Source organism: Parasteatoda tepidariorum, chromosome 12, assembly GCF_982258835.1.
Source record: "Parasteatoda tepidariorum strain Cologne lab strain chromosome 12, Ptep-v5.0, whole genome shotgun sequence".
Lineage (NCBI taxonomy): Eukaryota > Metazoa > Arthropoda > Arachnida > Araneae > Theridiidae > Parasteatoda > Parasteatoda tepidariorum.
Window position 1 is genome coordinate 36,358,651 of NC_141766.1, and position 25,762 is coordinate 36,384,412.

General features: G+C 27.5%; 1 protein-coding gene across 4 annotated transcripts in view; it reads left to right on the plus strand.

Moving 5' to 3' along the window:
• The window catches only part of LOC107455119 (glycerol-3-phosphate acyltransferase 1, mitochondrial), a 112,757-nt gene that overhangs the window by 14,132 nt on the left and 72,863 nt on the right, over positions 1 to 25,762 (plus strand). The window contains exon 1 of one of the 4 annotated variants that reach the window (XM_071188270.1): positions 11,810 to 11,988. The exons of 2 other annotated variants lie outside the window; for them this stretch is intronic. Coding sequence is in view for 1 of the 2 variants with exons in the window: in XM_071188265.1 (XP_071044366.1) it covers positions 25,349 to 25,368 (20 nt within the window). In the remaining variant the exon portion in view is untranslated. Of the gene's footprint in view, positions 1 to 11,809; positions 11,989 to 25,146; positions 25,369 to 25,762 lie in introns of those variants that run through there. One more of the 4 variants, XM_071188265.1, reaches the window with a different exon arrangement.

Consider the following 25,762-nt stretch of genomic DNA (forward strand, 5'->3'; position numbering starts at 1 on the left):
TATGTAATTTTTAAGTAGGATCTAATTTTAGAATAAAATTAAGCATAGCTTTTTAATGATTTTATTTAAAAACATTATTGAATTATATGTTGCAAAATGATACGTCAAAACAAGAGTGCATTTCGTTGTTGCTGCTAGGCTATAGTACATTTTTTATTAAATGTATTAAAACTTACTGCATAAAATTTCAAATAAATAAGCGAAATAATTTTTTATAATTTTAAACCTTTCGAATAAAAAATTAAAAAATCCAACCAAAACAATGGACAACTAGTAAAAGTTTTCTTTTGTTACTTAGCTAAGTTAACTGTTAACCGATCATAATGACGAAGCTCAAAACGTTCTCATAAGGGCCTCTTTTTTATTTTGAACAAAAACAAGTTCTTAAGTGCGCGAAGAGATTTTTTCTTTTCTCAAACGTATACAAAGCAGAGCTTGTTACGTAGTAAAACCGGTTGAGCCTCTTACCTTGCCTTGAAGATCATTTTACTTATGAGGCAAACACATACAATTAAACCGAAACAATTATAGTTCGTCTAAAGTAAGAGCTCCCCTATCCATTCGCCTGGACCCATGGCGGTGACTATGGTAACGAGGTAATACATTTCGAGTAGGAGTGTGGGATCACTGTTTAGGACAGATTTTGGATGGAATTGGAGAGAGAAAGGGAATCTTTTTGTTCGATCTACTGTCTCAGTCCTAGAGTGAAGAGAAGCTACCCTCCCTGAAATGCGCTATTCTTGTTTCCATAGCAGCAAACGGCCTCAGACCTTGCGGCGGGGGTAGTTCTTATCGTAGAAAAACTTTGGGAAGCTCCACCCCGTGCACGCTGTGTATTTTGATCAAGCTTTGAAGAGAACTTAGGTTGTTCAGTGGCAAGTGTGCTGCGCAGAGCTAATTTACATGAACGTTCTGGGGACAACGTGTATGCGTAAGTTTTCTCTTGTGTTCACGGTTAAAGTTACTTTGTCGCACAATGCGTGCAAAATGACACAACTACTAAAATTATATATAATGAGATGGGGTAAGATTCTAAAAACCGATCAATAATAAGGTTCTAAAAACGGAAATAAACTTTTATAATTTCTGGTGCATTTCGCCTGTTATGTCTACAAGGCGACGTTTGAGCAGGCTTGATATTCTGGGAGATTTCATTATTTTGATCTGTGTTCAAAGTAACGCGTATTTTTACCATTCATGAGATTTTTCTGCTGTTTATAAATTCTAAAATGCCGCGGCCTCAAATCAATTTAAGAAAATTAATATCACAACAGAAATAAAGGGCAAGATTTGGCATGTTTTGAGTGTTATCCGTTATTTGGCTATATTTGGAAAGCATCATACACTGTTAAAATTTTCTCGGAAAAAATGGTTAAATAACAATTTATTGAATGGTTATTTTACCATATTTATTCCGAACAGTCAAATAACCATAAATAAAATGGTAATCAAACTGTTAAGTTTGGGAAAACTGTTTATTAACAGCTTTCACCTTATACAGTTAAACATTCAGAATTTTATCGCACCAACTAGAACCACCTAATGAAGCTACTTAGTTCTTTGCAACTGCGCACATATCATTGCCGAGCGGGCTTACCTGTCAATCGCATGACCGACAGAACTGGAGTTCGAGTCCTAGTGTTGACACCACAATATTTCCTCCATTCCCTTCAACACATGAAGAATTTTCAGTGTTCGGCACTCTCCAATACCCATTACCTTACGAAAAGCCACGCTCCTATGTCTAGTTAAATAATAATTTTTTCCTTTTTACGTTTTTGAAAAATGCTAGTTGTAAATGGTTAAAAAACCATAAAGAAAAAAAAAAGTTCTTTACCGTAAAATTTACGGTTAATTGGATGGACAGACAGCTGCCAGTTATTTTACCATAATTTTAGAATAAAAATTTTAACAGTGTAGTATGCTTGTAGAGTTACCCAAGTTCGTTTTCATCTAAAATTAAATGGACTAAGCTAAAGTTAAACACTGCGTTTATATTGTAAACAGTACAAGTATAATAATATCAGATGGCACGGCTTCTCCAAACTTAGTTGTAAAAATAAATCGGGATTAGTTATCAGGAAGTCTTATGACGAATATTAAATCCTAGAGTCACCTGTGTTTTGCCACTAGAGCAACAGTATTTAAAAATAGTGTCACAATGAAGTTTCAGTGAGGTAGGAAAATTCTCATTATCTTGATACGAGTTTTTTTTTAGGGAATGTTTTATAAAATAGACAATGCTTATAGTAACAAGTTTCTTCCACGTGGCTTTTATTTATCCTTGTACTTAGTGATGCCCTTAGTAAATCCATGTGTATTAATTATAAACTTATTTCGTCCTTGCCCTTGCATTTCTTGATTTCATTATCGCAATTTTTTATCTTATCCTATCTAAATGATATTTATTTCTGACATTTTTTAAAAACTTTTCTTTTGCAAACTTCTTATGTATCTTTTTTTAGATATTTTTTATCTCTCAAAAATACAGATATTTTCATTTTCAGCATAATCCGCATGTATGATTAAAAAAAATCCAGTACTTAAAATGATTTTTTTACCCATTTTAAGATTAAGAATTAGATAGCAACAATTATTTTCCATGATTCACTTTTGTAATTTATTAACTTTTCAAGGATGTGAATTCTAAATCGGTGATTTGTCCATTTGAGAAATCATTTTGATACTGATTCAAAAAAGTTTAATAAAAATAATTCTGATTTCATAATAGAAATTTGATTCTACTTCAAGTGATTCAGTATTAACCATTTTTTTTTGTGATTTAGTACTATCTATTTTAAGTGATTGAATTTAGTTGAACTCTAACCAAGTTGGGTTCATTAGAATTACTGATTCAGTAATTCTAATAAAAATCATTGATAACTGATAATGATGTAAATAAGTCTTGATTTTAATAAATATTTCAATTATTTATATACTCGTCCTTAGAAATTACGTATTGTGATTGAAATTCCGTAAAGTGAACTGATTTGCTTGATTTCAAACTTCTTACCTAAAATAGAGTTACATGGGCCGTGATTGGAAAGTGGATAATGTATCGGACTTCTGCTCGTAGAAGCCAGGTATTGATCCTCAAAGCTGTTAAACCCCCCAAGTACATGCGATCTACGTTCTCGTAAAATCTGTGGTATCGAAAATCATGTGGTTGGTTGTAGAGCAGTATCATGGGCACGGGAATCTGGAGAAAATTTCATTCCCTTTCAGATTGATGTCTAAATTGTAAAAGCGGCTTTACGGATTATTGGTGCTGCCATCTATCCGGGGAGTTCAGAACTAAGATGCATTTTCAACCTAGCGGTGTTCTCTTGCCAAACGAAAGGTGCTCATTCATGATTTAATTCTCAAGCCATGTCTAAGGCTCGCTTGGCTTGTTTAAGTGTCATTCGAAACAACAGAATTAGGTTCTAAACTGGTTACTCAAATTACAGATGAATTTCTTACTTATCCGATTCATCTTTTAAACAGCTATTTATATTCGAATTGAATAATTTTAGAGAATTGAGTAGATTGATTCGAATCGGTGATGTGCATAATTTGTGTTTAATTATTTTGTTGATTTGTTTTGCACATCTTTAGTCTATGTTCGAATATAATCATAAATACTTTTTCGGGATGCTTTTCCAAGAAAAATGACTGCACTTGAAAAGATCAAAATTCTTATTCTTTAAATCGACGGTTATTTATTTATTAATAATTTGTTTTTTGGTGGTGATCTTTCATAAGGGTAATGTTAATTAATGTTAAAATATTAAGGGTAATGTTAAGGAAATTTAAATAAATATTTGTTCTTAAAACAATGAAATTTAGAACTGGTTTGTTTAAAATCAATTTCGAAGAATGACAGCATGCGATTGCAATTTTATTATATATTACTTTAATAAATATTATTGATCCAGTTAGCTTATTAAATTCAATTAACCCATCTACCATATGATGTTTATTAACCTTATGTACAGACATTTTAAGTTTCTTAACGTAATAGTAACGTAACGGCGCTACCTTTTTTAGTAAAATCCATTTTTACCAGAACATGTTACTAAGCAAATATCATAATTTTTACAGTAATAATTACTGTATATATATATATATATATATATATATATATATTTTTATATATATATATATATATATATATATATATATATATATATATTTATATATATATATATATATATATATAACATATATAACAAACTGATATATAACATATGAAACATATATAACAAACATTTAAATTACTGATTCCACAGATTTGGTTTTAACTCTTATAAGACTCCTTTTTGGGTTTGTGTTGCTTGAGATTTTTTTAACAAATCTTAGATAATTTTCTATTACTCTGATTTTCAAATTTGCAATTGGGTTTTCGTTTTAAGTTGCAATTTTTTAATGAAATTTTTACCGACACACTGAGTGCCTATACATTGTACAAAAATTTGATCCGGAATTTTTTCTGATTCTGATTTCAAATCTGAAATTATTTTGCTCCCAAAGTTACAGATTTTTTTAAGTAAAATTTTTAGTTTATTTTTCGTTGAAAAAAATGCTATATTACCGACCGAGGATCACATAAATGCTGTGTTACACTTCCAGGAGAATTAGAATACATCATCAGGATAAAAATTCCATGGGAACCCATGCCTGGAAATATCATCATACGCCGATACGATTCTCTATCATGAATTGTTCAATCATGAGCATTTCCACATAAAATAGAACAAAAATGTTATTTAAAATATCTGTAGATTTACGAGCAAAAGAAATTTCAAATTTGAAATCACCACACTGAAAAAAATTACGGTTAAAAGTTCCGCACTGGGTGCCGGTACTTTTTATCGTAATATTCATTTTTACCAGATCATGTTACTTAATAAAAAATCTGATATACCGTTATTTTTACAGTAATAATTACAGTAAAATCTTTGATTCACTTTTATCCACAACAAAATATGATCTATTCATAAAAATATTTATACAAATTGAATATTGGAATGATACATTTTTTATTTTATGTTTATTAATAAAATGTCACAATGATAAAATTTGTACAAAGCAAAACACATTCAAAACATATTTTTATCGTGATTAAATCACTAATGTATTTAACTTGAAGAGAAAATGTACTTAAATATTTTTAACGATTTCAAAAGGATAAGTTATTCAGAGCAAGACGCAACATTTGCAATAGGCATAGGACAATGGGTAGTATTTCATCTTATTAATGAGGCAGCGGAATAACAATAGAGGAAATTTTGTATCTTTGCTATTTTGTTAGAGGACAAAACCTGAAAGCTTCTGTGTCGTTTTCGCCAAAAATTTCTTTCTTAATTTCATTAGAGGTTTCATTTCTAACAACTAAAATTTGGTTTTCATGTCAAAATAAACTTCATTACTTAAATATTTTAGTATTGTTCTCAATGAATTTCAAGCATTTAATGGGTTACATAGAAATGTAAAATATGATTAGATTCGCTAAGTAATTGACTATTGCAGCACAGTGAATGCAGATAATCAGTTCTTAATTAAAAATGAAACATGATTTCAGTGATTTTTTTTAAAAGTTTAATTGGTTCGATGTTTGACAATACAGATATGTTATAATATAGAAGTTTTTTTTTAAAAATACATTAATTGTTATAAAATGTATATCTGAGTAACACATTAATTAATGTAAAATATATATTTATAAAATATAAATTTAGAAAATATATTTTTATAAAATATATTTATTTCAATATTTTTTTCTTAAATTTTCATCAAGAGGATGATAATTACAGCACAGTGAAAACTATGTAAGTTCACCACTTGTGGTGCATTGCTTTAGTAATCAACTTAGGAAGGATGTTAACTTATAGACGGGGATAAGTTGCTCTTTTATCATGCTTAATACTTTTTTATTTTCATACATATCATGTTATTTACGTTAATTGCATTATTCATATATTTTTTAGACATTACTACTCTAAGTAAAGAAAAATATCATTACATATTTTAACATTCATTAGTTAAATATTTTAGTGTCTAAATAATTTAGTGTCTAAATATTTAATTCTCATTACATTTCAGCCATTGAATGGGTTACTTTAAAATGTAAAATACCATTAAATTTACTAAGTAATTAACTATTACTGCTCACAGTATAGAGATAAACAGTTTTCAATTAAAAATAGAATATTATTTCAGTGTTTTTTTATTTTAATTGTCTGGATGTTTGACATAACAGATATGTTATATTCCTAATTTCTTTTAAATGAATTAATTATTATAAAAAATATTCTTATAAAATACATTGTTCGAAAATATATTTATTTTAATATTTCTTTCTTAAATTTTTATCAACAGAATGCAAAACACGTTACTGAGAAACCTACGTAAGTTGATCATTCGTAGGGTATTGTTTTAGTGATAAATTTAGGCAGGTGGTCAACTTATAGATTTAATATTTTAACGCGACTATAATTTTTCAATTTAATTAATAAAGATACCCTGTACCTTAATAAATGAGATTAATTACACAATGAAATACAATTCGTTGCACTAATTTAATAATGAACTGATTAGTTTAGAAAATCAGTAAAATCTTATGCATATTTCAGTAGTAAAGCATGCCACATATTTATATAGTATCTACAAATATCAAACTACAAGTACATATATACAATTAGAAAACATGATATTATATTAATTTCAAAATTTTAAAATTATTTGTGTTCTACTTATTTGTTACAAATTTTTTTTTTCAACTCACAAAGAGGTTATGCTAGTTTTTCTTATTATTTCATAATTTAGTGCCACCAAACATGGTTTGCAGGGCCATGTTTATAGCACTGCTTTAATCCATTTCACATTCACAGAATACATGTCACTGATACTACTAAAATGTTCTCGATGTTTTAAATCTAAAAGGGAGTAATGCATGTTGAAAATATTATCGTACTTCCTAAACGTAATTACACGAAACTATGACTTAGATTGAACGCAAACATAGTTCAATTTAACGCCTTATAAAGGTTGCAGGAAATTTGCACAGTATTATGGTTTAGGGCAGCGGTCGGGAAACTTATTAGCCAAAGAGCCAAATATGAACATTACAGCAATTTTTAAAAAAAATTAGGAGCCAAATCTGCTTGTTTAGTAAACTTTTATTACATTAAATAAGTAGTACACTAAATAAAACTAAATTTCATACTTAATAAATATTTATTAATGCGAACAATGTGCTTGCATCTCCTTGGAAAGTTTGAGTAAGTCAGGTTTGTATGTTGTTTTTAATTTTAAGCCAATTTGTACCCCCACTACTTTAGAAAAAGTATGCGCGCATGCTTGTGGTACCTTTGTATCACACCGGAGTACGCCGAAAACATACGAACAATTTAAGCCGGTAGCTTGTACATGGTTTGCGTTTACGTTTACGAAAATTAATAAAATTAAACTCGATGTTCGTTACGTATTTTTACAACAATATAAAATTCTAATTACCTATCTATCTTTTAACTTAAACAAAAAATTATATATGTTCTCGATTTATGTATAGAAGAATTTTAATTTATCAAAATAAGATGTAATTTTTTTCTTACTAAGTTTTTTTAATGGAAATATTATTGCGCCTTCCGTGGATATTTGTGCCAGAGCCGCACTTAAGGAGCCAAAGAGCCACATGCGGCTCCGGAGCCGCACTTTGCCGACCACTGGTTTAGGGTATTGATATTATGGTTCAACATTGAACTGACTTTTTGAGAGTGTGCAAATTTTGATCACATGAGGAACGATACTTTTACCAACTGGTTTCTGCTTGCATTGTAAATAATGACATTTTTATTTACACGCAAAAAAGCCTTTGTGGTGATTTCTTTGAACATAACATAAATATGTAATGTTTTGGCAGTGTTCTGTGTGTAAAGCATGCTTCAGAGTTTGCTCTTACACTGATATAATTCTCATTCTAAAATTACAGTTTAATAACTGGCAGCAGTCTGTTCATTGAATTAACCGTTAAGTTTATGGTCAGAATTAAGATAAAGATTTGATGTTCGTTTTCATATTACAAGATTTTCCTCCTGCTTTATCTTGTACCGTATACAAATGGCTCTTTTTCTGGTTTGAAAAAGTTTAGACTTCAATATCAACGATTAGATAACTGCATGGGATAAATAGAAAATCTAAATTCTCCTATAATGACCTTGACTCATTAGTACAGTTACGGATACTTGTCAAGTTCAGCAATTTTTTTTATATCGATAAAATTTTTGCATTGTTCTCTTGTTGTCATTTTAGGTTTTTCTTTTTTTATCATATTTCATGATTATTTTTGGGTCAAAATTTATTTTTGGGTAGAAATCATTGTTATGAACAATTTTAGCTTTATTTGTTTGCAAAGATAATAAAGTGTCACCTGAAAGAAATTTGTCATTTTCGGTACATAACTTTAAACCTTTTCTAGTTTTTTTTTTCAAAACTTCAATAGTCTATTTAGAAACAATAATGAATATTAATGATTAATTCTTGCTTTTTCCTTCAGTAATATTGAAGCTACCTTAGATTTGAATCATTTCTCCAAGAAAAATAATTTGTTTTCGACTGAAAAGTTTGATTACTATTTTGTTGCATAGTATGAAATTGTGGAAATATAATGTAGTCAATTTTTTAAAGCATAACACTTCTATAAATCCGGTTAAGCAAATTCTATACCCTCCTACAGTTAACAGATCCAGTACCTAAACAGAGCTATGAAACACCATTATCTACATAGTTATTGACACCCCAAAACATAACACTTCTAGGAATGAGTTAAATAAATCCTGGATGCGTCTGCAGCTTTACCTAAACAGCACTATTCAACGGCATTATCTATAATTTTATAGACACCCTAAAGTATAACACTTCTATGAATGAATAAAACAAATTCTGTATGCGCCGCAGCATGAATTAAACAGCACAATTAAAAAGCATTATTTACAACGATATAGGTACCCTAAAGTATAATTCCATGAATGAGTTAAACATATTCTGTATTCATCTACAGCAGTAAAAAAACAAAACAAAAATTTTCAAGTAATTTGTTTTTCTTAAAAATATACTTTTGAAACTATTCAAACGAAGTGTTTTAGTTCGGATGTTTTTTTAGCTGAACATTACGGTTATATTTGCCACGATAATCATATTTATTGAATCATATTTCGATTTTTTAAGTCCAAATTACACAAATAAGGAAACCAATTTTTTCAGTAAATTATAAATAGAACTTTAAAAAATTATCCAAAATGATTCAAACTAAAATAGTATTTTCCTAGATTAAGAAAATTCTTTTTATACCGTTACTGGGTTCATCAATTATGGTCATCAATTGAAAAGTAAGATGATGCTGATAGTTAAGAGAGGAAACAACAACAAAATGTTTAGTAAAAGATTGTTGAAAATTAAGTTGATTAAATTAGTGAAAATCAACTAGATAAATGTCATGTATTTAGATAGTTATATTTGTAATTCAAAGAAACTCTTTGCAAAAATTACGTAAAGTTAAAAATAGTTCTAAATTATTCGACTAGGGGGCGACGGTGCCTCAATAGCTAAATAACAATGCTTTCAATATATCCACTTTTTGCAGTAATAATAAGCAGTAGTCTCAAAACAAAATTTGCACTTACGCGCTACAATGTCTCAGTCGAAATGGACTCACATGCACTAGAAACGTAATGTTCAATGTCCTCTAGAGTTTGGGTCTTTTGTTGGGACACTTCCTCTTTCAAGAGCCCGCACCGAAAGAAATCACAAAGAGTCAAATCCGGTGAAAGGGAGGCTAGACCATGTTGTTTCCTGTATGGTTCATTAAGTTTAGAGCAATGACACTAACGCCGCATAGTGGTGAAATTTGGAGCTATTTTTAACACTATGTATATTGCTTTTCTAATAACAATGCAGCAAAGCTGCGCATCATTAACTTAAACCGAGTTTTCTTTTACAGTTCAAAATGGGTCAATCACTTAGTAGACTTAAGTAACTGTTCCGTAACTGTGACTTACTTTATTAAAATATTTAAAAATTTGGTTAGATTCTTATGAATGGAGATGACATATGATTTCTATATTATAAAATTAAATGTTCTCAGAAATTGGAGAAAAAAAATTCCAAATCAAAATGAAACACTAGAAGAATTTGCTTTGGACTTAAGTTTTAATAATGCATTTCTTTTTATTTCTTTAGTTTTGATTTTTACCGATACGTATTGAAACAATAAGAGAGAATTGTTAGCGGGGAATAAATACCATTTATCAAATTAAATGCACATGCAATCTAAATAATTATTTATTGAGAGTATATCGAACTAGCTTTGAAATTAAAAAAAAAAACATAAAATTCTGATTGTCAGTATAAATTTTTCTCGACTATTATATACTTTACCACTATGAAAAAGGCATTAATAAATACTTTTTTTACGGATTTCTAACATAACAAGCACATTTTTTTAAAGTGTCAGTTATGTTTAATGTAGAAAACATAGAGCAACAAAATTTCCTATCTCAAAATAAAACTTTTTTTTGTATTCATAAGGTCTTTTTTGTTCATAAGGGTTTTTTGTTCATAAGGGTTTTTGGTTCATAAGGTTTTTTGTTCATAAATAGTTCTGAAATAAAGAAATCCATAAAGGTTTCGTTGTCAGTATCAATTTTTCTCAACAATTAGTATCAGTATCAATTTTTCTCAATAACTCAATAAACTCTAAAATAATGAAAAAGGTATAAATTAATAATTTTCTTTACTGATTTCTAACAAAACAAACTTAATATTTTTTAAAAAAAATGTCAGTCATGCTTGATGGAGAAAAAATAGAGCGACAAAATTACCTAAACATAAAAAAACTTTTTTCTGTTTATAAGGTTTTAATACGTTTTTTTTAAAAATTAAGTCTGACTGTATTTAAGTTTCATAAAAATAAATTTCACACATTCTTAAAATCGGAAACCATGTTTTTTCGCTCACTGACACCTTGTATGTGTCTTATTAATAAAAAATAAATGCAAATAAACATAAATTTAAAAATTTAGCGTAAAATCGCCAATAATTCCAAATTTCATTTCGTTTGTTCGCATAATGCAAATTCTGGTCCTTTAAAGACAATTCAAGCAATCGAGATGCCAAAAATTATATCTGTGTTTATTATAATACTTAATAAATGCTTTTTCTATACCACAATGAGAAAAAAGTATGGAAAAACTAGAAGAATATGGAAAAAGTTACAGTATTTCTTGCTCTATGGGAGCACTAAAAATCTCAGTAATTTTTACCGAATTTCTTTGCTAATGATTTTGGTCAAATTAACAAAAAATGTGGTTTTATAATTTGTGATAATATTTGGTAAATGTGGTAAAATTATGTAATTTTAACATAATACTTTAGAGCATGGCATTAAAACCATATTTTCGGTTAAATTTACTTAGTGTGTGGTAATAATAACTATAATTTTGAAAACCATAATTTCCGGTAAACCGTTACCATATGAACGGAAAAGTTAAAAAATGAATAGTTTAAACACCGTATATTTTGGAACTATAGTTTCTTTTACCATAAATTTCATTATCATATAGTGCGGTAATTTTACCGAAAGCTTTTTCTATGTGCATTGTCAGACATTTTAAAGTCTATTATGCTCTATAATTTGCTTCCCTTTTTAAAATTAAGCTGTTGTGGAAAATTTACAACTCTATTTGACGCTGGGTGGCAGCAGGAATTAAGAAATTTTTTTCCAAAATTCTGATAAGCGATTAAGATATTGATATAGAATTCATTGCCCAACTTCAATGATAGATGCTGAAGCTGATTGATAACTTTCGCTTGATAAGAAAGTTTTAATAGCCAATTAGATTTTATACCTCCACAATGATAGTGAAATCCATGAAGTAAATTCATTGCACTTAGCAAAGAGATTTGTTATCGCTAATGTGTAAGCACGAGTGAGAAATAGAGAAGATTTGGGTAATGTGGCATACTATTTACTTTCAGAAATATGAATGATTTAAATGTAAACAATAAAATAAAATTAACAATAATTAGAAACTTTAAATGGTTCACGCAAACATTTTTCATGCTCTTTGATAATTGAAAATAAGTGTTTCAATACATTCTACTGAATGAAATAATGTTTAATTTTTGACCTAACGATTAATAATTAATATACATTCTACTGAATGAAATAATGTTTAATTTTTGACCTAACGATTAATAATTAATAATCTTGATAGTGGAACTCTTGAAATAAATGCATTCCACTTAGCAAAGAGAGTTACTCTCGGTAATGTGTAAACGCGAGTGAGAAGTAGAGAAAATTTGGGTAATGTGGCATACTAATTTACTTTCAGAAATATGAATGATTTAAATGTAAATAATAAAATCAAAAATAATTTTAAACTTTAAATGATTCGCGCAAACGTTGTTTTACTTTTTTAAAATTGCAGCGAGTTTTTCTGTAAATTCTACTGAACGAGATGAAGTTCTATTTTGGAAATAACGATTAATAATTAATAATCTTCATTGTGGAATTCATGAAGCAAATAAATTGTACTTAGCAAAGAGATTTACCATCGCTAATGTGTAAGCACGAGTGTAAAATAGGGAAGATTTGGGTAATGTGGCACACTACTTGATTTCAGAAAGATAAATGATTTAAATTTATGTAATGAAATTAAAAATAATTGGAAGCATTAAATATTTCATGCAAATTTTTTTCTTTTTAAAAATTGAAAATAAATTTTTAAATGCATTCTACTAAACAAAATAAAGTTTAATTTTGGAAATAGCAACGTTTTTCTTTGGGAAATAATTAAAATAGGGATTATGTACGCATTTTTATATCTAATTAGGTTATATGAGAATTACATGATCTGTAAGATTTTGAATAAGTAACATGATCTATAAGATTTTTAAAGTAGTTCAGATATTTTGAGAAATTCTCAAATATCCACAGGGCTAAAATTTAGTGCATTTATCACGCAAAAATCCGTTCATGCAATTTGAAAAATTCAGGTAAATGGCATTTCAGTTAGGCTTTTAATGTTTTTAATATTTTGAATCATTTTTTAGACACACTCTAAAAACAACTTTTCGAGGTCTTAAAATATTTGTAATTCATAGTTTATTTTTACTGAAAATATTTATTAGAAGCATTTATCTATCAGCAAACAGAGGTCATCTTTCTGTTTGTTAATTTGAGAGATTTATGAGTTTCATAATGTTTAAATTATAATTCTATTTGAAAGATAGGGTGCTTCTGAACAGGGACAAAAACATATTTCTACATGGAGAAAAAAATTATGGTAAACTTATCGTTGTATATGGTAATGACATTCTAAGGAAGGAAAATTATAATTTCTAGTAAATTAAACTAAAATAATCGATATTTGAACAATTCATTTATGACTTGTTTTCTAGTAAATATTTTATTCTTGCAATTTATGGTATAATGATTTGCCAGATACCAGGAGAAGTATACAAATCCGGCATTGTGAAAATTCACGAAAACATTATTTAAATTTAATTTAATGTAAGAATAGACTTTATTTTCTTATTTCTCTAATGTTTTTTTTCATACAAAATAAGTACAAATCTTGTTTGGTTAGTACAAAAAATGTCCTTTTTTGTGCGTGTCTCTGGTTATTTTAAATGTCTCATATTAGCCACGATAGATTTTATAATGAATCGCTCTGAATATAAACAGTATGATAAATTTCTTATAAAATAACAGCAAACCCTGTTTAATTACAATAAAGAATTGAGTAGTTTTTCAACGTGTTTCACATTTGTCTCATTATTTTAAATACTTCATATTTGTCGCGGCACGATACATTTCTTATAAAATAATTACAAACTCTATTTTATTATTATAAAAATTCGCCGTTTTACAACGTATCTCGCATTAGTCCCATTATTTTAAATGTTTAAATAGTATTATTTTTTATTTACGTAATTTATTATAACCCTATTTCACCATTTTATGAACCGACAGTTTCATCAACTCATATTAGACTCATTAAGTCTCATATTAGACTCATTGTTTTCAATGTTTCATATTAGCCTTTATTGATTCTATTTAACTGAATAAATGCTTTGTTAATAGCTTGGGCAAAATATGAGCCTGCTAATTATTTTCAACCAAACATTATTGTATCAAATAATTTTATTTTTAAAAACATAATTAAAAATTTAATAATCTAATGTATTAAATAGTCTAATATGGTCTGCCAGATGCCAAGAGAAACATCCACATGCCATTAATAAATCTTACATACGATTCAATATTTTGCTATCTGATAATTTTATCAAGAGCACTAAGTATCAGGTGTCAAACACAATAACTAGGTCAAAAATAAGAGTGTTTCTTGAACGTGTCACACATTAGTTTCATAATTTTAACTGTCTTATACTTGCCGTTATTGACACTATTTAACTGAATAAATGGTTTATTAACCATTTGAGAAAAAATGAAAACCTGCTAAGGATTTTCAACGAAACATTATTATATCAAATAATTCTATATTTAAAAACATAGCTCAAAATTCAATTGTCTGAAGATTTAAATAGTCTAATATATTAAATAGTCACATTAGTCGCTATTGACCCTATTTAACTGAATAAATGGTGTGGAAAATATTATCCTGCCAATGATTTTCAACCAAACATTATTATATTAAATAATTTTAAATTTAAAAACCTAGTTTTAAATTAAATAAGCTAATGTATTAAAAATTCTAATATCAAAATCCATATATCATTCACAAATTTTATATATGATCCAGTAACTTGTTATTTGTTAATTTTATCAATGGTATTAAATTTTAGAAGTGAAACATAGTAACTGGGTCAGAAGAAAGAAAGAGTTAATCACCCAATTGCATATGCTTCTTTGTTTTTTTCCAATAATATAAAAACAAACTAAGGAAAGTTCTGAGATTCTAAAATTAGAATCAATTACAGTTTGCTCTGGAATTATTTATAAATACAACGCATTTATGCAGCAAACTGTTACTCATGAATAAATAACTATAAAATTAGTTCAAATAAACGGAAGAAGTTCCAGATTTTCAAAAATGTGAGTTGTAAAATCAGCTAGATGCGCTCAATAATTTTATCGTAAAAATGACTGCTGTGTTTTGTTATAATAAAATTGTGCTAAGGAAAGGTTTATGAAAGAATTCAATGAATATTGGTTTGGATTTTGCCAAACCAATTTCTTTCATATTGTCTATAAATAATTTCAGCATAAAAATAGCTACCGTATACATAAAAAAAATAAAGTAATAAACAGTATTAAGAAAATAAAAAAGTAGAAAATAAAAAAAGTATTAAGAAAAAGTTTCTAAAAATATATGCATATGAAAATATAAAAATAGATGAATATGAATTTTTTTTTGTACTTACTCATTTTTGAAATAAAATAATTTTAAATTAATAATAAAATAATTAGTCTATAAATAATTTTAACATAAAATTATTAATGTATTTTTTTATACCTCCAAATACCTCTAAATTACTTGCCTTAAGTGCCTCTTTTATTATAACGAAAATAATAGCGATTACATAATTTTAAAAACTTAAAACAATTCAAACAATTCAAACAATTCAAGCAATTCAAACAATTCAACTTTTAGAGCTTTCATCCAAACAAAAAATGGCTATTAAAGTTCTATGCATCACACAGTTATTTTTATTCAAAATACATCAGACCCGAAATCTATACGAGTCTAAAACATTTGAAGGGAAAACCTTTATCATTTGCTTCAAAATAATAATTTTAAATTCTGTTTTCTTTTATCAATTTTTTTTGTACGTATACGCTTACTGACTACAATGATGTCATGATAAATAAATATCGTAATAATTATGTATTTTTAAGAAATCGAAATAATCCAAATTCATTTATGTTTAAAACTACCATTAAAACAAAAACTGATTATTTAAGTTCACTTCATTTAGACCTCATATTTTCATTCAAAATACACGGGACCCGAAATCTATACGAGTCTAAAACATTTGAAGGAAAAACCTTGGAAAATATTTTACTTCAAAATATTAATTTTAAAATCGGTTTTCTATTCTCAAATCATTTTTTTTGCATGTATACGCTTTGTATAATGAGCTTACTCATTACATTTAAAGTCATAATAAATAAATATCGTTATAATTATGTTTTTTTTAAAAATCCAAATTCATTTATGTTCAAAACTACCATTTAAACTGAAACTGGTCATTTAAGTCCATTTCATTTAAGCTTGATGCTTTATTTTTAAGACACGAAATCTGTACCAGTTATAAAGTGTTGCGAACAAATTTCTCTGAAAGAATACGTAATCTTTCTCAAATTCTTTAAAATCCTTTTTCTCACTGTTTGCGGAGAAAAAAAATTCTGGTAAAATTAACGTACTGTATGGTAATGATATTTCTGGTAATAACATAAAACAAACAAACATAATTCTGGTAATAAAACCAAAATATATGATATTTATAAACCATTCCTTTAGTAATTTTTTCTGAATGGTTTAAAGGAAATACTGGTTTTTTAAATTGTAGTTCGTATTACCAAACATATAGAGAAAAATAAAAAAACTGTAAAGTGAATTTAACCGAGTAATGGATTTCATGCCAGTCTCTAAGAAATCATGATAAAATTACCAAATTTTACCCTTTTGCAAAATTTTATCACATGTTAGAACACAATATTTTATGGTTAATTTAACCAAAATCATTAACAAAAAGCTTTGGTAAAAACTACCCAGCTTTTTGGTGTCTTACGGTAAATGTTACCATATTCTGATAGATTTGACCATTCTTTTTTTCCCTCAGTGTTGGAATAATATACAAATCTCTTGAAGATTGTGTAATTAAACACTTTAATCAAAATTTTATTGACTTTTAAAGTTTCCATTTAAATAAAAATTGTTTATCATTTCATTTATAAGAAATATTTTCGTTCGAAATACACGAGATCAAAAATCTGTACCAGTCAAAGAAAATGTGAAGAAAAACTTTCATTTTTATTCTCAAATTGTCTTAAATACCTTTTATTACACTATTAAAATAATAAATTAATCACGCGTTATCTAATTTAACACTCCAAATACCCTACATTTTATTTATTTTTAAAGCGTTCATCTTTACAATAACTGGTTATTAAAGTTCACTCTATTTAAAAGTGATATTTTTGCTCAAAATACACGAGACCTGAAATTTGTACGAGTTTTAAAAAAATGTGAAGAAAACTTTCGTTTTTATTCTCTAACTCTCTAAAATACTTTCTAATACACTTTTGGAATATTAAATGAATCTCTTAAAAACTATATAATTTAACACTTCAAATAGTCTAATTTGTTTTATTTTTTAAGCTTTAATCTAAACAAAACTTGTTATTAAAGTTCCCTCCATTTAAAAGTAATATGTTTGTTTGAGTTACACGAGACCTTGAAATCTGTACGAGTTTGAAAAAATGTCACGAAAAAACTTTCTCTGATAGAATGCGTTTTCTTTCTCAAATTCTCTAAAAGGACTTTTTTATTACACTGTAGGAATAATAAATAAATATCATAAAGAGTATGTAATTTAACACTTTAATCCAAATTTTATTTATTTTTAAAGGTTCCATTTAAATAAAAATTGGTTATTAAAGTTTACCTCATTTGAAAGTGATATTTTCTTTCGAAATATACGAGACCTGATATCTGTACGAGTCTAAGGAAATGTGAAGAAAATCTTTCGTTTTTATTTAGTTCAAAATCTCTAAAATACCTTTATTACATTGTTGGAATAATAAGTGAATTTCGTAAAAATTATGCAATTTAATGCTTCAAATACTCTAAATTTTCTTTATTTTTAAAGCTTTCATCTGAACAAAAACTGGTTATTAAAGTTCACTCCATTTAAAAGTGATATATTGGTTCGAAATAGTCACACGAGACCCGAAATCTGTTCGAGTCAAAAAAAGTGAAGAAAATTTTTCTCCAGTAGATCTGTTTAGATGACCTATGCATGTTAAGTGTTATCACGAGTTGTCATATTACTCTTGTGCTGATTTAATACTCCAGAGTTCATCCTTCGTTGAAAAAATCGAGTCAGTGGCATGCTTTGAATGCATGACATTGGCGTGTCCTTTGGCCTTAAATCAGGAATAGTGAGGGAATCTTAGTTCTTTCTGCGCCTGAGTTATGTTTCTTTATGATTCCATTGCTATCAATTACGAGGCACTTCTACTGGAAATAAAAGCTATTGGAACTATTGTTGAGAAGTATTGTCTGGAATTTGGCGCCATTTTGATTAAGGATATGGAACGTTTTTTAACACGTTGTTGCTGCAATGGTCTGATTACACTGGTTTGCAGGAAATAATCGTTATCTTAAGTTAATATTACTTTTTTTTATGTATATATAGTTTGGCACAAAATCTATCATGGCACAAAATCTACTTATGCTGTTAAATTTACTTTTCAGTTATGTATATTTTATGAAATGTGTAGTAGCAAGAACTATAATTTTGAAAACCAAAACTTCCGGTAAACCGTTACCATATGAACGAAAAAATTACTAAATGAATAGTTTAAATACCGCATATTTTAAAACCAGAAACATGTTTTTTTAATTTACTTTACTTTACCAGAAATGTCATTCTCATTTAGTATGGTAATTTTACCATAATTTTTTCCCTTTTAGATATGAAAATATATCAATGATACTTTTGCTGACTTAGTTTAATACGTATCATTTTACCACACTAATAAATACTTTACACAAGAGGAATTTTTGTCATTTAACAAAATAATTAATTATTAATTAGTGACGTGGAAAGGAATTTAAAAACAATGACGCATTGTAGATAAAATACTCATTGTAGAAATCTATTTTTAAAAAATAATCTTTAAAATATGCTTCAAGATAAAAAACCAAATTCAATAAAAAAAATTGTTTCCATACCTATTTTAATCAATCAGACTTTAAATATTCATACAAAGAATCTGCGCAGGTATGTATTTGTTTTCCGACAAAAATTATTGCAATAGGTTTTTGAGATCAATGTACACACAGGCAATAAATTGCGAAGCAAATAAAACATTTTCTTTCGTTTGTTTTATAAGCATTGAAAGCAATTTAGAAAGCAAATGTTATTATTCTAATAAACCTGATAAAAAGTAAACGTCATTCAAAAGTGATCATTAAGTGTAAGGCGGAAGAGGGTTTCCTAATATAGTCATTTGCACTCAAATGCACTTTCAATCAACAGAGTTCAAAATTGATGGAACAGAGTCGAATTGATTATCAGCGTTTCTTTCTCAGTATTGCGTAGTTTATTTCATAATAATTCAGGAATATTCAATGCTTTTTCTTGTTTATGAAAATTCTGTTCGAGATAAAACGAATATACTTTTACTGTAATTATTTGTTTGTTTCTAGTGTCTGAGTATTTTAAACAGTGATCAGAAGAAAAAATTGAAATTTGGTTGGCTCAAATATTTTCTCGAAGTTTCTAAGAAATTATTTACATTTTAGGCAACAATAAACAGAAGAGAAAATATTTTGTTAGGAATTTCTTTTTGCGAAAATATAAAGAAAGAATAATTAATAAAGATTGTTTTGTACTCAGAGAAAAAAATTCTGGTAAAATTACAGTACTGTATGAAAATGGCACTTCTGGTAAAATAAAAACAAAATTCTGATAATAAAACCGATACATATGGTATTTATAACTTGGCATGTGGCAATTTCTCCGTTCATTTGGGAAAACAGTTTACCGGTAACTTTTTTTTTCTAAATTATAGTTCATATTTCCAAACATTTAGTAAAAAATGCAAAGTAAAAAAGCAAATTTAACCGAAAAATGGTTTTAATGCCATGCTTCAAGGAATCATAACAAAATTATAAAATTCTGCCACATTTTCCAAATTTTAACAATTATTATAACGCAAATATTTTATTGTTAATTTAACCAACGTCATCACCAAAGTTCTTGGGGAATAATTGCCGAGATTTTTGGTGTTCCCATAGAGCCAGAAGCATAGTAAATTTAACCATATTTTGGGTAATTTTGACCATCCTTTTTTTCTTAGTACTGATTTCTCAGTGATAAAAATTTATTCTAAAAATCTACTTTTATTTCAATTTTTATTTGTGGTCTTATAAGTAGTTGCTTTACTTTATTTAAGGGTTTTTGTTTGCTGGAATATAGAATGAAATCTTACATTTAAAAGACTTCGATAGAATTTAACCCATTACCTGGACAATGGGAGGAAATAAATTTTTTTTAGTGATAAGAAAAGTAACTCTTTGTAAAAACTGGAAGTGGTAGTAATTGAACTTAGTAGTATTAGAATTTCTTAATCTTGGTAACCAATTCAATTTTTAAAATCACAGTAACAAAATTATTCTTGCAATTCCAGATCAAAGTAAAAATAAATTTGTATTATTAATAAATTACAATAGGAATGAATTATTTTTTTCCACATAAATTCTAAAAATAAAATAATTAAGCTACTAGCAAAGATTTTTTTAAAGTCTTCTTGAGAAAAATAATAGTTCCCAAAATAAGAAAATTAGTACCAAATTGGTTAAGCAGGATATTTTTAAATCGTTTGTGCTAAAACAGCTTATTTTTTCTCAATTTAAAACTCTATAACACAGAAATATTAATTTTTTGCCTATTAATTAAAAGAAATATGAATGTCATATTTTTATTCTTTAACATTAGTATACTACACCCAAAAATGTTTACTCTGTTTATAAATGACGAAATTAGACAATAATTGAACAACACATAATTCATTATCTGCATATTTTCACAAGTTTTAAGTAATTCATGGATCTGAAAAATAATTACGTTTATAAATAATTATTCTATTGTATTTTTTCTAACACGTTTAATTTATTCAGAAATTTGTCCTTTAAGCATCGTTAGCCATTCCTTTAATTCATAAGGAAATAAATGGATATTGCTTTGAGCATTGTGACTAATTAATTTGCTGAAAGTGTTTTATTTTACTATGATATTTAGAGACACGCATTTTAATGAGGAAGTTTGCGTGATTATGAAGCACAAACCAATTGATCAATGATCAGAGTTTATACAGGGTTTAAAACATGAATTAAATTAAATTTATAGCATATAATGTTTAAGTTTATAATTAGCATAAGCTTTTGAGTTCAAAAAATGAATGATCATATGTGATCATTTGACGAATTAAATAACTATTTACACATAGTTTAATTTAAAATAAATTAAATTAAATTTATAGCATATCTATATACTAAATTAATTTAATATAATTAAATATTTGCAGAGTGATCATTTATGGTTATTTGATAAAATGACTGATCATTTACACATAGTTTTGAAACGGGAATTAAATAAAATTTATAGCATTTAACTAATACTTATATTTAAAACTAGTAGCAGCATTGAGTTCAAAAAATGAATGATCATATATGATCATTTGAGGAAGTAAATGATTATTTACACTTAGTTAAAAATTTAAATTAAATTAAATTTATAGCATATCATTATAAGTTAATTTATTATGATCATACATTTTTAGAATGATCATGCATGATTAATTGAAAAAATGAATGATAATTTACACATGGTTTTAAACGTGAATCAAGTTCATAGCATATAAATAATGCTTTAACTCAAAACTAGCAATGAATGATTGTATATAAAAAATGAATGATAATGTACAAAAGAAAAAAAAATGAATGACAATATACAATCGAAATGTTTACTTAAAAATTCTTAACTTATTTAGAAAAAAAATTAGTTATAAGATCTACTTAAAAGAGTATTTTAGGGATTTCTTAAGATTGTTAATTAGTTTTTTTTAAGTATTATCGGGAGCATAATCAGAACTTTTGATTAAGTTCTCAATAATGAAATAATTGGTAACACCAAGCATAGCATAATTTCCAGTTAAATATAGGCATCACAAAATTTTCACATAACTTAATTGAAGTATTTTAAAAACTATTCCAAATAGCAAAGCAAATAATTGTTGATTAAGAAAGGAAGAAGAAATAAGTGCTTTGACTAAAATTACTTTTGCTATAGAATTGCCTGATGATATTTAATTTGATATGATTTATTTAATTTCATTTTATTAAATTTTTATCAAGCAAAATAACCAACAACAAGCAAAACTTCGTTAGGGTACGTAGGGTGTCCACTGAAGTCTGCATCCACGCTCTTAATATTTTGTACTGCTTAGTTATGAAAGTGATGTCTGGGTATCGTAAGTTGTTTAGACGCTACTTAATAAAACCCCATACAACTCCATCTGGTATAAATAAGGAAATAAGGTTCCTATCTATAGAAAGAATATAGTAATTCTTAAGTTGTAGAGCATTGAACTAATAGACATCTTGTTGACATTCAAAATATTATGAACTTTATGAAAGTATCATAGGTATCATAGATATCTTAAAATTATCAAACTGTGCATGCCTATTTCACATTATTTTATTTCAGATTTTATTTTATAACCGGTGTTGAACAGCCGGCCCAAGTCGAGTTCACGACTATTAATGTTCAACTTCGTAACCTTGTAATTTTGAACCCAACCCAAAAGACAAGGGAACACCTGGATCAAGCATTCGAACAAACTGGACTTCGTGGAGAACTTTTTGATAGAACTAACGTGCATTTGCGTTACACGGAGAAGAAAAGCACAAAAACCTCCCATGGTTAACCCGACGACAAGAGGATTCTAATCCATGATCCGTATACCATTCAGAATATTTTACGTCAGCACTGTGTCAGTGCTAGCCGGGAGGTGATTTTTCAGGCCCTGTGGCTTTTCACAACCCACTCCCACTGGATTGTAAGTTAGCAGCCGGGAAAAGAATTCGTATTAAATATCCACCACTGAGATTTGAACCAAGGTCACCTCATTGGGAAGCAAATACTCTATCTCTAGAGCCATCATGACTCATTTCTTAATATTAGAAATTTTAAAGAGTGCTGAACCATATTAACACGCAAATTTGCTACAGCGTTAATGTGATGCTATATTGAGGTATTTTAAATCATCCAAATTAAATCATCTTAAATCTGATTGCAGAAATATGGCTCAATTTAACACCTTATTAAGATTACAAAAAATTTACACAGTGTTACGGTTAAACGATAAATCAATTTTCCTTCAAAGGGTGCTACGCTATTCGAATTCTTATTCTAAAATTATGGTAAAAAACCGGCAGCAGTCTGTTCATCCAATTAAGTTTACTGCAAAGAGCATTTTTTACCTTCATGGTTTTGAAACCGTTTACAACTATTATGGTTAAAATGCCATGAATACAAAACTATAAGGCTTTTTAACCATTTACAACTAGCATGGTTTCAAAACCATAAAAGAAATAAATGAACATAGAAACTATGGTTCTCGTTAAGAAATGGGCTTTGTTGTTAGTTTGTGGTTTATCAAGAGGAAATACTGTGGTTTCAACGCTAAGACACGAACTCACGTTGAGTCGGTCATGAGCTTGACACACATAGCTTACTTCGCTATAATATGTACCGAGCTACAAGGAACTAAGTGACTCCATGAGGTGGGAGTTGTTGGTGAGATAAAAATCTGTTTATTTAACCGTATTAGTTGAAAGCAGTTATCTCACAGTTAAATAAGAGAATCAATGGGTTTGAATATCATCTTATTTACGGTTATTTGACTGTTTTGCTCGAATACGGTAAAATAACAATAAATTGTTATTTATCAATTTTTTCTTTGAAATTTCTAACAGCGTATATTTATATCTTATATTATCATATATACTTATAAAATAAGAGTTACCTATTTGAGGTTCGCTGATGAGTCTCACTGAACATTAATCCCACATAAGTTAATTTCTATTCTGAAAGTTAAAAATTTTACATCTTTATGTTTAGTAACGCATATCTACGAACGTTAGACATTATATAGAATAGAAGAAAAAAAATAAAATTATGTTTTATTTAAGTGGTTATAACAGTTCAGAGCATTTAGATTTTAAATTTTTGTCTTCAAATTCTTAAGATCAAATAAAATTGGGATAATTGAAGCATATTTTAAGTACCTTATTTAATATGATATATTGTTGTTTAAAAAACTGATGAGACATAAGATTTTAGCATAAAATGTTAAAGCGTGTTTCTATGTTTCATTATGTTAAGAAAAGTAAAAATTGTAATTTTAACCCGAAAATGCTGAATCTTATTTAAGTTAATGTATTATACTAGAAAAATTCTGGTAAAATTTCCATATTATATGGTAAGATATTTCTGGTAAGAAACCATTATTCTGATAATGAAACCAAAATATACGGTATTTAAACCATTAATTTGGTAATTTTTCCGTTCATATGGCAACAATTTTCCGAAAATTCTGTTTTTTAAAATTATTAATCTGATTATTATTACTATTCTAATTCCACACATTTAGTAAAAAATACAAAATTTAGAAACAAATTTAACCGAATAAATGGATTTTACGCCATGCTCTAAGATATCATGATAAAATTACTAAATTTTACCCCATATACTGCATTTTACCACATATTTTAAAATCATAGTTTATTGTTAATTTTACCAAAATCATTACCAAAGTACTTCAGTAAAAATTACCGAGCTTTCTTGTGTTTCCATATTTTTAGAAACACTGTAAATTTAACTATATTGCAACAGTTTTGACTACTTTTTTTCTCAATGTGTTCTTATATAATGAAATTATTGCTATTAAATGCATTTATAAATTGATGTTAAAAAACAAACGGGACATTATACATACAGTTGGCTTTAGCATAATATGTTAAATCATACTTCTATGCTTCTTGTAATAGCGGTTACATTAACTTAAATCAGCATTTAAATCAGAATCAGCATTTTCCTTACAATTATTAAGTTTTCCTTATCTGTTTCTTAAGCATTTCTTCCTTATTTATTCAATATTTCAAGTTCCTGGAATTATTTAAAACATTATATCAAGAAGAAGAATGTTTTAAGAGCATTTAAGACCCAAAGATGTAATTAATTTTGAAAAAAATCAAGGTAAATAAATAAATCGATCTACCAAAAACTAGTTTAACGAAATTAACCGACAATGAATGAATAGGATTCTAAGGGTCAACTAATCGTATTATGAATAGACTTGTAGCTGTTGAAACTGAAAGTTGTTTTTTTAGTTTTTATCCGAACGTGGAGTGAATTTATAACGAATAAATTAGAGTGTTAGAGAATGAAGGACATTTCTTAAGGATACCATTTTCATATTTACAAATAATGAACAGATAAACATAAACGCTTTCTCAAGACGTGGTTTGTTTTTCATTAGTCCATACAAATGATTTTTTTACTTGATTGGTAAGTTTTAATTCATTTAACTGTATCTTCTAGAGATTTTTTAATGCTTAAGGTTTATATTTTACTCTATGCAATGGATTTAGGATTAATATTAATGACGTAAATTAAATACGCAGTATTAATTCACAAAATTTCTTTGTTTAACGTTAATATTTGTAAAAACGTATAAAATGCCTGGGGTCAAGGAATATATTAATTTTATAATAAAAAATTTCAAATTATTAATCACCAAAATTTATTTTAGACCACGTGTAAAATTTATCCAATACATATATCGTTACAAGTTTAGTGTAAGTGATTAAACTTCATGATTGCAAAGAAGTTGATGTTTAACCTATAAGTTGATAAAAATATGTTTTTTCAGAACTAAAAAAATACAGTTCTTAATCCCATA